The 16,602-nt window shown below is 37.3% G+C and overlaps 1 protein-coding gene across 3 annotated transcripts in view; it reads left to right on the top strand.

Moving 5' to 3' along the window:
* Nucleotides 1-16,602, top strand: part of XIRP2 (xin actin binding repeat containing 2) — a 1,245,171-nt gene that overhangs the window by 928,011 nt on the left and 300,558 nt on the right. For all 3 annotated transcript variants that reach the window (XM_044075604.1, XM_044075601.1, XM_044075603.1), the window contains one exon: nucleotides 15,456-15,619. In XM_044075604.1, coding sequence (XP_043931539.1) covers nucleotides 15,456-15,619 — 164 coding nt within the window. The remainder of the gene's footprint in view (nucleotides 1-15,455; nucleotides 15,620-16,602) is intronic.

The raw sequence follows: 16,602 nt of genomic DNA, 5'->3' as shown, positions 1-16,602 counted from the left end.
TTCAGTTGTAAACTGCATGGTAACATCTTTTTTAACATTTAAGTTACTACCAGGTTATTGTCCCATGGATTAATGTCCTTTAATCTGTTTCACAGTTCAAGAAATTTCATCATTAGCCTATCAGTTTCAAATTCTAAGTCACAAAAAGTCTCTTCCTTGAACTTTAAATTCCAGAACTGTTTCCAAATTGTCCCACATAACTGGGAAAAGCCAAAAGACACAACAACAGCAACAACAACAGCAATGTAATTTTGTGCTTATTCTCACAGCTGGCCTTCTCTTCTTTTTAAAACAGTTTTACTTACAGTGTTTTGCTGCTCTCCTTTTTTTGCCTGCTGTCCATGCCTCCTAAGTTTTAACTACTGCATTCTCTGCTGCGATAAAATCAGACGCTTTCACAATTTGTTACTGCTTTCCTCTTTAACTGTCTGTCACTGCTGCATACGTTTTAGCTTCTGACATCACTTGGTTCCTTCTCCACATTACCATCTTCAGCACTTCGAAAAAAATGATCTGACATCTCACCTGGATCATACAGCTCATTTATTTTCAGCAGAACATCATTTGTAAGTCTTCCTGATGCCAGTTATTATCTGTACCACTCCAATGGACTTGCTTACTTCATTCTCCATTGAGACTGCTAAACAGTGCTAATCTGTATTGTTCTCCACGTAGGAATCTTTATCTGCATTCTGATACCCCATGTCAAGCACATTTTTCCCCAATTTTAACCTTTTCCACCTCTAAACTCTCCATAGCTTTTCTCTCCTCCTCCTTGTTGCTGCTTCCCTTAGGCCTCTTTCTTGTTGGTCTAGGAACTCGCTGGTGCAATGTAGCAGCTGCAAAGTCTAGTAGAGGTTCCCCAGTGCACTGGCCAAATTTCCTCTAGTAGTGTAACTTCCACCTCAGGTCACCCCTGAAAAGAGCCATACTAGCCTAGTGGGACTAACTCGGTTAACAAAGAACTAGTAAATAAATAAATACATAAACAAATAAATAAGTGATTGAATGAACGAATGATATTTTATGGACTTTAAACTATTAAATGATTTAACACCGTGTACAGTGCTATATAGTGCTTCAGCCCATTGTAGTGTAACTATCACTCTACGTGTACTTACAAGAGTGAATTGTACAGTGACTATGGACTACAAATGCAAACTGTGATCATTTAAGACCAGTTGCATCATCAGTCATTAATGTATTTATTGTATAAGGTTTTTGACATGTAGGCTGTAAATATGCCTGGAACAAAGTAGTCATATTATCAGTGGAAAGTATTGAATGACAGCATGTTTATGAGTGTTTACTGTGAAATAAGTGAAGGTTAGTTGGGAAGTCATGATTGCTGTTGATCATTTTGCAGGTACTTCATAGTAATGGATGGCTGTATATGTGGGAAGTGTTATAGCTGAAACTTTGAATAAATGAATTCCCTGTATAAGAGAAGCAGTAGAACTGATGTCAGTGAATTAGTCAAAAGCACGTTCTCGTACCATAATATTGACAAAATGCTAATTTCAGTTCATTTTGAAATACTACATTATTTTGTATGTTATTGTGCATGTACTGCACTAAAGATGTGCTTCTTCATCTTGTGTCTAATTTTTCTGCATGCCTCAGTTTGTAATAACATTCCCTCCATGCTTTTGGAATGTTCGAGAAATGCTGAAAATTGCTTAAAGTTTGCAAGAAAGCAAAACTATACTTAGGTATGATATATGTGAATTATATGTCAACAAGTTGGAAGAACTATCAATTTGTTCCCTGTTTTTTAGTTATTTAGATGTAAGTAAAATAGGACTGATGCTTGCATGAGGGGAATACTAGCAGAACATAAACTGCCTGCTCATAGACCTTCTGTTATGATAAGGAGAATGTTTGAGGAGGGGGTTGCAGTGGGGGGGGGGCACTATTTGTTTATAGACTTCCAAAGAGTTGTTGCCCATAACATGACACTTTAGCTGCATTTCACACGTTTGTTATGCATTATACTTCCAGTCACATTATTTAGATGACTTTGCCATACTGGTGTTATTGCTCTTATACTTTGTTTTCCTTACAAAGCAAGACCTCCTCCATATAATTTATGAACTGTTACTTCCGCTATTTAAAGTCTGTATTTTTTACCTGAACTATTACTTCATTTACTACAAGTCTGTGTTTGTACTGGTTCTCATGAACCCAATATTAAAGCTAGATATCATTATGTGATGAAAAACACATTGCTGTCTACATTACTACATATTTTGCTTATATCTAGTCTGTACACATCATCAAGCATTCAGTATCATACTGACACTGTCATCAAATATTTATCACCATTCCTATATCATCCATGGCTGAGCCTACTTCACAGTGAAAAACGTAGCTGCCTTTGTAGCCTATAATACAAACAAACACAAATACTGCGTAAATACACTAAAAACTATACCTTATGTGGAAACTAAGATGAAAAGTTATACTATGCATTAAACTATTCAAATAAAAATGAACACTAAAATATATAAATAACACTGCCATGAATCAGAGAAACCAGCCCCCAAAGAATTAGAAATCAAAAGGAGAATAAAATACACTATATATTCATAATATGCAAAAATAATTTCTACCGATCCTGTTGATTCAACACTGAGATACGAACACAGTAATTCAATTACGTCAGACATTTAGCATCCCTATTATAACCATGTCCCATGTAATCCCCAGAAGCCATTTCCGTCACTTAGTACATTTACAATGCAAACCTCGGCAGATCTGTGCTGTGTCCCTAAGTCCCAAAATACTGTACTTTCCCTAATATGTTCAAATTCAGACCTGAAATCAGGCTTTCCTTAATGATCCACAACCCTGCTTTGTTCCCAAACATACTGGGCATTTGAACGGACATGAGTGAAATGGGTTACTAGGTTAGTAATAGGCTAATGGCCCCTGTGGGCTATTTTAAGCCTACCTAAATACCACATCTGAGAATCAAACCTTGCACCTCATGTCTGTAAGGTAAACACCTTAAACATTATGCCAACTTCCCACTCACATTGCTTGCTGCAATTAATCATGTTTTGTTTACCCAAGTTGTGAAGAACAATTGCAACTAAAACATTTAAGACAAGGTGTAATCAAAGTATTAAACCATCAAAATGAACATATCACCATTTGCTCTAAACCACTTCATTTAGCAAGTGAACAACTCCTGCTGCTACCTCCCTGATGTGAATGGTCTGTCTCATCCATCGCTACTGCCCATATATGCTAAATTTGATGACAAAGAAGGCATACATAAAACATAAAAGTCATCTTTTCCATCTTTTCTGAATCTTACAACCTAAATATAAAAGAATAGCATCTGTAATACATCCAGTTCCAACAATTTAAAATCCCAGCAACATAAATAAGAGGTCATACTTCTGTGATGCTTTGTATTATGATAAAACAGCCTCACAAGTAACTGTATTACTGCCTACATATATAGTTTGTGCCAGTGGAGCAATGAATAGTCTACTTGGCCTTTGTTCTGGAAACTCAGATGTCTGAGGGTTCTATTCTCATGCCAGGTGAATGGATTAATTTCCAATACTGGCACATGCATAAGGTGGATGTTGTACTTCATACTCATGAGGAGGCTATTCTTTAGATGACATGTTAAACTAAGGCATCATCTCTGTGACTCAGTGGTAGCACAAGTGCATGTAAAAGATCCTACAGCACCTACCAGAAAGAGTAGAAGTAGTTCCGCTAGTAATGTAAATGCCACTTCACGTCTCCACTGAATAGAGATTACTAGCCAGCATGACTAATTCAGTCAACAAAGAATAAATAAGCCAGATTAAAGAACCCCCATAGAAAATGTAAAGAAGTAGTGACGTATAAAATGTGTCGACTGTTTTAGTGGGTGCATATGCATGTGTGTTTGTGTGCATGCTCACTTCTATGCCTTACTATTTGAACCCACTTTAGTCTTTTAAGTAAAGGCATATGATTTGTGTGTTAGGTTTGCAGTGCACTTGACTGTACTTAAGTAATACTGTGCAAAAGGTTTATAACTTTTGCTAACAGTGCTATTTAAAAAAAGCGTATATTTGTTTAGTTTGTAGGTAAGTGGTACTCTAGAAAATAAAAGAAATAGATCACTTTTGATGTCTGCATTTTTCTGAGTTCAGCTTTAGTATGTGAATACTAGCTTGAAGTACTTTATGATTTTTTCAAACAACCTGAAAATGGTGCATTCCAGTTGATCAAACTACTGCAAAATGTGTAGATATCCTTCATCCACTTGTTCTACAAAAAAAAAACATATATTTGTGTGCATGTGTGTGTGTGTGTGTGTGTGTGTGTGTGTGTGTGTGTGTGTGTGTGTGTGTGTGTGTGTGTGTGTGTGTGTGTGTGTGTGTGTGTGTGTGTGCGTGCATGTGTGTAAGGGTGTGTGTCTGTGTGGGCGTGTGTATACATATATATATATATATATATATATATATATATATATATATATATAGTGATGGATACGTTTAAGGTGGAGGTGGGATTACATGAAGGATCAGCTCTGAGCCCTTTCTTATTTGCAATGGTGATGGACATGTTGACAGATGAGATCAGACAGGAGTCCCCGTGGACTATGATGTTTGCAGATGACATTGTGATCTGTAGTGAGAGTAGGGAACAGGTAGAGGAGACCCTGGAGAGGTGGAGATATGCTCTAGAGACCAGAGGAATGAAGGTCAGCAGGACTAAGATGGAATATATGTGTGTGAATGAGAGAGAGAGGACAGAAGAATGGTTAGGATGCAGGGAGTAGAGGTGGCAAATGTGAATGAGTTTAAGTACTTGGGATCAACAGTTCAGAGTAATGGTGAGTGTGGAAGAGAGGTGAAGAAGAGAGTACAGGCAGGATGGATTGGGTGGAGAAGAGTGTCAGGAGTGATTTGTGACAGACGAGTACCAGTAAGAGTGAAAGGGAAAGTCTACAAGAGGGTAATGAGACCAGCTATGTTATACGGGTTGGAGACAGTGGCATTGACAAAAAGGCAGGAGTCAGAGCTTGACGTGGCAGAGCTGAAGATGTTAAGATTTGCACTGGGTGCGACGAGGATGGACAGGATTAGGAATAAGCATATTAGAGGGTCATCCCAGGTTGGAAGGTTTGGAGACAAAGCCAAAGAGTTTTGGACATGTGCTGAGGAGGGATGCAGGGTATATTGGGAAAAAGATGCTAAGGATGAAGCTGCCAGGTAACAGGAAAAGAGGAAGGCCTAAGATAAGGTTTATGGATGTGGTGAGAGAGGACATGCAGGCGGTTGGTGTGACAGAGCAAGATGCAGAGGACAGGAAGAAATGGAAACAGTTGATCTGCTGTGGCGACCCCTAACGGGAGCAGCCGAAAGAAGAAGAAGAAGATATATATATATATATATATATATATATATATATATATATATATATATATAAATTATTTATTTATTTAAACATGGCCAGATTTTGCTACTTTGCAAAACATATAATGTTGCTTTTTCGAACACAAAAAAAGTTCTGGCTACGATGGAAAAATATCTGTGTGGTCATGTTCCAGTTTTGGTTTTTGGATTTTTTAAACTACTGTTAAATGGAAAACAGTCTTTTTTAATATTGTTATGTAAGAACCTGTAATCATGATAATTTTTTATTGTAATAACATGGAAACATTTATTTTATTAACGCTATTATCATAATTCAAATTTCTTTGTTAGTGGTTTCACAGACCTTTACTCTAAATAAGAATTTATGTTGCAAGTCCTTGCATAAGGCACTGTATGTTTAATTTGCATGAGCTTTGCATGACTATAGAGATGCTACTGTTTTCTCTTTCCAGAAGCTTCCTGTTCAGGCCATGTTCAATGGCACATTGATTGCTTAGTTGAATGTAATCACATCATTATCATGTAGTTAAACTTGTTTCCTGACTAGATTGGCTAACTTCCACTGAGAAAGTCCTTACCTGGGTCAGATTAAATATTAGTACTAAATGTCAAGGGAGGAAAGCAAAACTAACTATTCATTTGTGTTTTCTGAAACTTTTTTTGTTGTTTGTAGACACAGTTTGAAAATGCGCATACATTGTATACTGTGTTAAAACGTCTGCTGAGAAATATGTAGATTTAATTTATAACAAAGTATTGCTGGCTATAGGCCAATTACACTATACTGCAGCTGAATATTAACACAGTGTCAAGTGTGACTGGTTTCTATATAACTGAACATTAATGGGCCAAGTAGGACAATTAATCAGATTAGCTGAATCTCAATGCTCAGAGTGGAAATTCATTACAGATGACATTTTTATGTGAAGAGCAAAAACATTTTTGAGATGCAAAATCGCTCCTTATAAATACTGATTTAAATTAAATGAGGTTTGCTATCGTAAAAAGATCACTTTTATCAGTTTCATATAATAAAAGAATGCAGAAGATGCTTAACATTTTAATTATAAAGAGCGATTACATTTGAATTGTTCCTGTTTTGAAAACAGCTTCACGCAAGGCTGAGTATAACCATCAGGATGGCTTAATGACATTGGCATTGGGATGTGGCCAATGTATGCTGCACGTATGGATTGTGTAATATCATAGTACTGTGAAGCATGCTTATATGCAGCATGCCATGCACGTATGGATTGTGTAATATCATAGTACTGTGAGGCATGCTTATATGCTGCACGCCATGCACGTATGCATTGTGTAATATCATAGTACTGTGAGGCATGCTTATATGCTGCATGCCATGCACATATGCATTGTGTAATATCATAGTACTGTGTGGCATGCTTATATGCTGCATGCCATGCACGTATGGATTGTGTAATATCATAGTACTGTGAGGCATGCTTATATGCTGCATGCCATACTCAGTGTTGACAGCTCACTTCTTTCAACAAATGACACATAACATTTGTTTCTGGTGTCCTGCTGTGAAAATGCTATGCATATTACTGTAAACCTTCTGCAAAGCAATTAAAGTACTTTTTACATTGCACCATGTTGGCAACAAGGTTCAAAACACTCCTTTGAACATAACTAAAGAGACATTACATTCAGTTTAACACCTTTTCTCATCTAGTCCTCAAACATTAGTCTATGCTTCAGCATCAGTCTGTACCTTTTTTCAGCTGTATTACTGAAGTAATATACCAGTCACTGGCAGTGTAAAAGCATTTGCTTCCTACAATGATTTACTCAAATGGCCAGTGTTTCCAAACACAGATTATTGTCTCCTTCCCTGCATCATTATACTAGCAAGCTTTGCCTTCTGTCTCATTATTGCACTGACCCGTCATATCAGCAACACCAACTACAGAAACTTGTGTTGGACAGTATACACTCCTGTAGATCTTAAACAATATATTCCTTCCTCTCATCATAGCTACCTCCTTAATTAGGTTCATAGATTAGTACTAGGCTTATTGCCTTTATTGGCCATTTTAAGGCTATCCAATTACCCCTTGTGAGAATCAAACCCTGCACTTTGTGTTTCCAAGGTAAACACCTTAACCATTCTGCCATCCTCCCTCTTGCTTTTGTACTGATAGAGGTTAAACACAACATGCTACAGAAACAGCAGTTCTCCTTTTGTATAGTCCCCATATTATTTGGCTATAGCCATTAGGGGATACTAAGGGAGAAAGGTATCAATTTCTGCTCAGTTCAGCTTGTACTACTGTATAAAGTTTTGTACTGCAAATGACTCCAAGAGCAGGATAATGTCTTCAAAAGGATTGGGACAGAAAGCAGTTTATATGGTTCAGAATGTCAAGGCTCTATGTGAGGATGATGGCTCCTCTGTACAATCTGACTTCCAGAAACTAGCTTCAATTTTTTTTGTAAAGGGTAAAAACAGGAGTTCACAACTTTGATCAATTAGTGATCTATTAATATCAATTATATTAAGGGATTAGTGTGGTTAGGAAGTCACTGCCAGGGAATATTTGGGCTTGAGTGTCATTGCGCAATCAAAGGAGCAGGGGTTTTATTATTGGAATAATGAAAAACAGAATATAACAAGGAATATGACTATCTTACAAAAAAAAAAAAAAAAAAAAAAAAAAGCTGTACCATGGCACAGAGGCTTACAGTGTTTATAAGGCTTAGGGCACTGTCATTATGACTGCTGTAGTAATTTGTAAGGTCTTCCAAATTCTTCAGTTTATAACATTAAATCATACCATGTATAGAAAAAAGTTTAGGCACCACCAAAATCAGCAATCACTGAGGCCACTACTTCAAATAAAAACTGGAAGCAAATAAGTTGTCAAGGTTGCTCAAAACACAAAATTCTTTGGGGGATTCTTGTGCACCTAATTAGTCATTTAGGAAGTGAGAACTCTGATGGGATGAAGAATCCCAGTGACTCGCACTGCTACTGCCCCTTTAAAATTCAAACAGCCCTCCCTCATGACTGACACATGAATTTAGATTATCAGCACTTTGGAAAAGGATAACTGTTATCCAAGGAGTAAGCTCATGATGTCACTAAATCTGGTATGATTTCACTATGTTAATTCTTTTGGTGCTCTCTGGCTGAGGTATTCACATAATTCAAATGCATCTCTGGTTGCACTGAAAATACATGCTGATAATTGGGCATTTTCAGTTCTGTAAAGTACCCCGTGACCCTGACTTTGTTAACACAGATGGGGTTCTGATTCAGGTAATCCTTCTAGGCCATTCTCCCTGTTATTATTCATGTGTGCTGGAATCTGTTAATTATTATGAGATGGCAGAGTGGTTCTTATAATGATATTCTGAATCCCCTGTGGCTGTAATAGTTCTGCTGGGAGTCTCACCAGGCTATGCTGTTCCTTCTGGACACACCTGATTATGCAATCCTACTAAAGTTATTGTACATTTTAACTCCTACTTTGGGTCTTGGACCCAATCTCATTGAGTGACACAATATCTCAGTTGTTCTCCAAGTCAAAATTGTCAACAAAATATATTTATTCATTTGTTTTGTTATAGCTAATATGCTAAATGTTTCTTTGGAAATAGTATATAAGGGATTGAAGGTGTTAATCAATGGTATTAACTATGTACAAGATTCATATTTCCAGTGTTTTAGATAGTTAATGTTTTAATTACAGCATTTTTTTTTGTAAATATTTTTATTCATTTCCAAAAACAAGAAAACATGAATGCAGGTTATTTATGACAGTGAAGTATTTGCAAATTATTTAAAAAGGTAGGCTAAAACCTCAAAACAGATATCAAACATTAAAACCAAAATAAAGTATTTACAAGGGTGTCTATTGTTGGCATATAACTGACTTTCTATACAATTGTTTCCTGATTATAATCTGCTACAGTCATTACTCTCCAGTATTTCAGTTACTTTTTGCCATGCTATATATAATGATGTAGTTATTTCAGTTCTTCCTTTAGTAGTGTTCATTTCCAATTGCGATACTGCTGACACCATATTCATGAATTGCTTAAAAGTTGGAGAAGCTTTGGATTTCCAGATTGATGTAATGTTCTTCCTTGCAATGGCTAGGACAGTCCACAAGATTACATATCTTGTTCTTGGTACACAGTCAGGTACAGGTGCATTAAACAAAATAATAGATTTGGAAATCTGGAATTTGTCAATGAATACCATTTTCAGAAAATAATTTATTTTATCCCAATATGGTTTAATCAAATGGCATTCGTAGAACATATGTTGCCAGTCTGCTTTTATTGATAAATCACATCTCCAGCAGACAATATTTTTCTTAAACATAAGTTCCATTTTATGAAGGGTTACATAAGATTTGTGTATGAATTGCCATGTAAAGAGTCTCCAATGTAATGAAACTAATGTCTGCTTTGGAGAGAGAAGAATTAATTTTTTTGTCTCTGTCATTTGGCACATGTCCATTAATTGATCTATAATAATTCCATATTTTGTCTTTATTATAAGTTTTTATTTTTTTGGTTTGTTTTATAAATAGAAGATAAGTATCCCTTTCCAGTAATGGGTTGATTCATTAGTAATATTATATGTTCTATAAGATTAGGAACATTCTTGTTTGCTTAATATATACTGTCTTAATTCTTGTACATGTAGCCATGAACTATTTTCCATATTTAATTTCTGTTTAATTTGGTCTATTGTCAGAAGTTTTCCAGAGTTTACCAATTGATGCCAATATATTAATCCCTTTTCTTTAAGCATGTTGACTACTTCTATATCAAATGTTATTATATTACCTTGTGTGTACGCTACTGGATATAATAAAAATGACCATGCTTTAATATCAAGATTGCTATTAATAAGATTTTGGAACATTTTTAATGTATAAGTAATGTATTTGGAACGTATATTTTTATACTTATGTATCATCATATATTCCTTCATCAGCCATAGAAAATTGTTTGGTATGAAATCGGTATACTTATTTGCTACTACAAATTCTGATTTTAACCAAAATCTCTCATGAACTAGCTTCCATATATTTTGTATTTAGCCATAATGATATTGTTTTAATAACAGATGAATGCAAATATACTTCTATGTCTGGTAAACCTATGCCACCCATATCCCAATCATCTAGATGACATTTCATAGCTATCCTTGGTTTTTTTGGATACCATAGGAATCTTACCATTAAATCATTTAATTGTTTTAGGTGCGATTTAGCTGGTGGCAAAGAACAAGCTTGTATAACATAAAGAATTTTTGGAAATATGATTATTTTAATTATATAGAGCCTTTCTTCCATTGAAAAGAAGAACTTATTTCATCTTTGTATTAGATTTTTAATATTATTTAAGGTCTCTTTATAATTTGTTTCAATTGTAGTATCTAGGTTGTTAGTTATTATAATTCCCAAGCATTTAATTGTATTATCGGTGGGGTTAAACTGCCAACACACTCCACTTGTACCACCCATGTTCATCCTCCTATTAAACCCACCAAAGCTGTCCATCATCGTAGCTAACCATATATCAGGATGACGCACCTCCCAACGCAAACAGTGGTCAACAGCTTTTCGTTTGCTGAACCGCTGATCATACCACAACCATCAATTCCCCAGCCTTAAACGTTGTGCCTCCCAAATGATGAGGAAGTACCCCAAAGGGGTCAAAGCCAACACTCCATCCTTCTCCAGCTGCACCACCATGTAATAAATAAAACCGACCACCCAATTGTCCCACATCCTAGGTCTAAGCTTATCTGTCCTCTTCCTCCGCAATGCTGCTAATGCGGCCAGCACGTCCATGCCAGTATCTGACTCTGCTTCCACCAACCTCTGGACCCCTTCCACATCTATCATTTCAAACACATCAACTAACTCACCTTTCTAGATCTTCTCCTTCACCATCTCTGGGATATGCGGGGTTAAAATAACTGCTCAACTGTCCTGTCCCAGGGTCTGAGTGGCTAACCAGTCCCCTGGCCACAGCTCAAAGTCTGATCCTACCTTTGAGCCAGCCGAACTCTTCATATAGCCCAGGTCCACTCCAGCCATCTGTCCGCCCACATACTTGGCTGCTTGTCCCAACCCCCTTTGCACCCTCTCTGCCACTTGTTCTCCCCTTTCTAGGTCCCTATCCAACAATACTCCAACCTCATCCCCTTCACTGTCCTCACCAGCTAGTTCCCCAGCCATTAGTAAATTGATATCATTACCTGCACCATTGCCTTGCGACATACTGGGAACCTGGGCATCCACTGTGACCATCTGCTTCTCTGCCTGCTGCCTTTTCTCCCATCCTGGAGTCTTCATCACAGGGTGCCTCTGACCTGGAACTGGTTCCAGCTCCACCATTGACTCGGACCTTGCCACGTCCTGGAATAATTCCTCTGCCTGGGCTACAATAGCTTGCCATCACTGGCATAATCTTGTTAATTTCGCCATCAGCAGAAAGAAACACACAACATTAATACTGCATCACCAACCCCTAACTCAGAGATACCCCCCCCCCCAGTGTAAGCAAGTGATTAACCATGCTGTTGTACCCCCTGGCCTGCTTCTTCATGTCGAAGGGATCTAAGTTTAACACCCAGGTTAGAAATTACCAACAACTTGGTTAACCAGCACTCCCCACTTTAGAAATAAGAAAGGTATATGCTGAATGATGGAGGTCCTTGCAAGGATCCTTGTTGTTATCCTTAAACTGGTTAAAAGAGAGGGTCATCCACAGCATTAAGGTGGCCCTACTCTGTGCATCCACAGTGCCATACATTCCAAAGCAACTAACTTTTGAAGGGACTGCTTACAAGACCACAGCAGGAGTGGCATCTATTTGCTGCACCTTCCAAGAAACACTCTAATTCTGTGTTAAGAGGATCATCAATGAAGTGCTCTCATGTCCAGATGTAAAATCTTAACCTCCCTCTCTTCTCCATCACAGCAGCAATCCCTGTAACTTAATGTGAGTTTTTTTCTTTTTATAATTTTATTAATTTGTGTATTTATTTATTTATTTATTATATCGCATGGGTCCCTGCATAACCCTCATGCTCCCTCGCCCCTGGAGAGACTGAGCACTATTCCCAAGTGAGTCTGTGCTCTCACAGCCTGCAGTGTCAAGTGTACACCTAAAACTAAATGTAATGGCTTAACTGCCACCACTACTGTGCATGCACATACCCAGCTCAGCTGCAAACCATGGTAAAACTGGTGACTCCACAGAAGAGCCAGGAAATCAGCGGGAAACCACCGCACGAACCCACCAGGGAGAAATTCGCTATCCCTCACTGCTACCACCAATGATAACTGTGAAAATACCCCTCCGGGCAGAGAAGCCATCATGAAATGCCTTACCCTCCAACCACGAGGCATCCTACCAGCAGGCCACCAAACCCGAGCCTTGGAAGGACCACATGGACAGGACCACCATCCGCCGAATGAACCCACCAGGGAGAAAGCCACTATCTCTCACCGCTACCACCAACAAGAACTGCGAACCCCCCCCCCCTCAGGCAGAGAAGCCGGCATAGAATGCCTTACCCTCCAACCACGAGGCTTACTACCAGTAGGCCACCAACCCCAGGCCTAGGAAGGACCACGTGGACTAGACTGCCATCCAACAACCCACCATGGAGAATGAACCCCCCCCAGGGAGAAATAATAATCCTCACCACCACCACCACCAAACTACAGGTAAGCCTATCAAACCACCGTTACCTCACTAGCAGCTGCGGCCTTCTTGCAAGGACCCCCCAGCTACCACCTTCCCCTTAACCTTCCAATCCCCAGACCACCACTACTGGCCCTGCGGGATCCCCACACCACCCACACACACACACCCACACCCAGAAAAAAGAGGAATATATATATATATATATATATATATATATATATATATATATATATATATATATATATGTGTGTGTGTGTGTGTGTGTGTGTGTGTGTGTGTATATATTTATATATATATATATATATATATATATATATATATATATATATATGTGTGTGTGTGTGTGTGTGTGTGTGCGTGTGTGTGTGTGTGTATATATATATATATATATATATATATATATATATATATATATATATATATTTATATCCACAACCTACCAAATCCCCAACACTCATCCATCACATTCTTTCCAAAACCTACCTCAGTCCTCCAAATACCTACAGGTCATCTGGACGTGAGCTAGCTGTACTCTCATCCACTAACTCATGCCAAATGTAACTAATTCCTTTAGCTCCCAACACTTGAATCATCATGAGTCCCACCCTTCCTTACCTCACTTCCTTAACTACTCCAATCCCCTTTCACTCCTTCATCACCATAACACTAATTATAATCACCCACTCACCTACTCCCCAGTCATGCTCTCCCCCTCCCCCCGCCCTTTACTCGTGTGTCCAGGACAACTTAGTTTGTCCCAAACTGCATAAATAATGGAGGAACAAAGGCCAAACAAGAGGGACATATTTTAGATATTCCCCTTATGAACTTAAGCTTAGAAAGATGCTAGAATAAAAGGTTTTGTGTTAACTTGATTTTTCTGAAGGATATGACGTCTGAAACTCAAATGTCTATTGTTATGTAATGACTTCTATACTGATTTGAGAAGCAGATCAGAAATATGAGTAAAAAATCTGGTCATGCTGCAAAAATCTGAGCAGTTGAGAGATAAGCAGCCCAGGCAAAAATGTGCCTTTTTGCATATTTTCAAGGTACAATATAGGTATCTGTGAAGTAATATGATGCAATTTACATATCATAATTCCTCAAACAAATGAGTTTTAGTGGAAAGTTTTTCTTATCTTTGATCACCTTTTCAACTGGATTGCTCTTTAATCTTCTCTGTTATGATGCTGACACAAACTGCCTAAATTTTGGTTATTAGATGGTTATGCTTACATACTTCAAGACTACACATTTGTTGCAGTCTTACTAATAAATCTACAGCCATTAGATGTATGAAAAGAGTCCCACCATCCATCATGTTCAGATCTTGAGAAAGAGTAAATCAGCATGATATAGAGGGTTATGATCAGGTCTCCAGGGGTAACCAAATTATTATGTGCTTGAGATGTGCATGACAAGAAATTCACATAAAGAGTAATGCTGAAGAGGTGAATCTTAAAATCTGTGTTGATAACACACAGTAACAGGTTATGAGTGCTGAGTCCCAATTGTAACACTTTGTAGTGCATAGAACTTTATCTACTCCATGTACTAGCAGTTGCAGTTACAAAAAAAAGGCAGTAAAGCACTTAATAATTAAGTTACTTACAGACTGACATCTGTAAAGTTCTGGGAACAAAACAAAAATATCTGCCAATATACTAAGGTACACATGAGAGTAAATCAACATCCTTTGCCTGAGACTTGACCATAACAACATTGGAAGCATTGTTACAGTCAGGTTTCACACTAGAGTAGCACAGAACAAGTTTATCTTTTTCCAGATATTGTAGCATAATCACAGTGCTCTATGCACTGCAAATTCATTTTAAATATGATATAGATCTATTTATCTTTTGTTTTAGGTTTAAAAAAAATACTTTCCAGGGTAGGATTCTTTTCCTAGAAATGCACTTGTAAAATCTGGGTTTCTAATTTGTTACTCAGTAAATTCAGTCATTTTTGATTTTGTGATCTCTCCATAATCAATCCATTTGCATAAACTGGAAAAATGAATCCTGGAATGTGATGCATTGGTCATACACATTAGCAGAACTATTAGTATCATGAAACCTGCAAGAAAAACAAATCTTTAGATGAAATACTTATTTGGATAAAAATCCCTGAATACATAAAGGTTGCATCCTTTTCTTTATCAGTTTGAGAAATGATTACTTATTTCATATCATTGCCAGTAATTTTCCTCAGATGACTAATTTATAAGTTAATGTTACGAGATTTTATATCAGATCAAATAGACCCATTGTGAGTTATCTCATTTCAAAATCAATGATTTGTAAATCAAGTTCCTCAAAACTGTTCTATGACAAGTAACATTTCTTCTCTTGTTTCTAGATTCTGTTGATCTTGACAAATCTGGAAGTGAAATAGTAGAGGAAGCTGAGTCTCTGAGCTGCAGTGTCCCACCAGATTTGCTAGAAACTGTACCTCTAAAGCAAAGAATGGCCATGTACCAAGGTGCTGTCTTGAAGAAGGAGAGCCATGCCGCTTCTTCCAGTGTAAATGTTATTAATTTTATTATAACTATCAGTATTTAATGTGCTGTTGTTTTCTACAAAGTTTCTGTGCATATTACTTAGTATAGAGCAATACATGTCTGGGCACCTATTTTAAAATATGTTTCAGTTCTTACAAGATACAATTTCCTATTTTTTTTTTCTGCAACGGGGCTAGCATCTATTGTTGCACACTGAAATTTACTCTCGAGTTTGAACTTCATCAGCACTGCATAGGACTGGGTATAACTGCAGAAATATATTATTAAAACTTAACAGAGCTTCATGTAAATGATGTGTTTGCATCAAATTCAGAGAAATCGATTAGGCAGATATGAAATCCACACAAGAAGTCCTAAACAAAAAAACACCCAGCTTATCCTTTGCCATAATTTGACAGCTATTTAAATGGGGATACAACAAGTGCCACTCAATGAAACATACAAGGCTACTTCCTCTGAGACCTTGACTTGTTATACATATGAGTACATTGCATAGATTTCCAAGAGAGAGTAAATTAATCAGATTGTAGTAAAATGAAGCAGAGTAATTCTTGTCTTGGAAAAGCAAAAGCTAACTATCAGCCAAAAAAGGTTTTGTAGACAGTTTCCAACTTCTGGATGATGCACTAATTAACAGCAGAAGATGGGAACCATTTAAAGGGTACCAAGGAAAAAGTAAGCAAAAGACAGAGATACTACAGATAGGCACTAGAAATAAGTACGAAGCTCCATATAAGAGGAACATTTAACATTTTCCATCATAAAAGGTATAACATGTTTGCCTGGATGAACAGTGATAAGACAGAACTCCTGTCCGTATCATACTTATTTTATTTCACCAAAATATTAATTTGCAGATTTCCTGTATTGTTTGTTATCTAGATTAACTTTGCAGTTCATTAATATGGTGTCTGTAAAAATGACCATCTCCTTTCTTTTTCTTTTCCTAATAACACTGAGCTGCTTAAGTTGAGTTACAGTTTC

The sequence above is a fragment of the Protopterus annectens genome, chromosome 6.part1, assembly GCF_019279795.1.
Source record: "Protopterus annectens isolate FY-2018-M chromosome 6.part1, PAN1.0, whole genome shotgun sequence".
Lineage (NCBI taxonomy): Eukaryota > Metazoa > Chordata > Ceratodontiformes > Protopteridae > Protopterus > Protopterus annectens.
The sequence above is the reverse complement of the archived record's forward strand: the minus strand, read 5'-3'. Positions and strand labels throughout refer to the sequence as shown.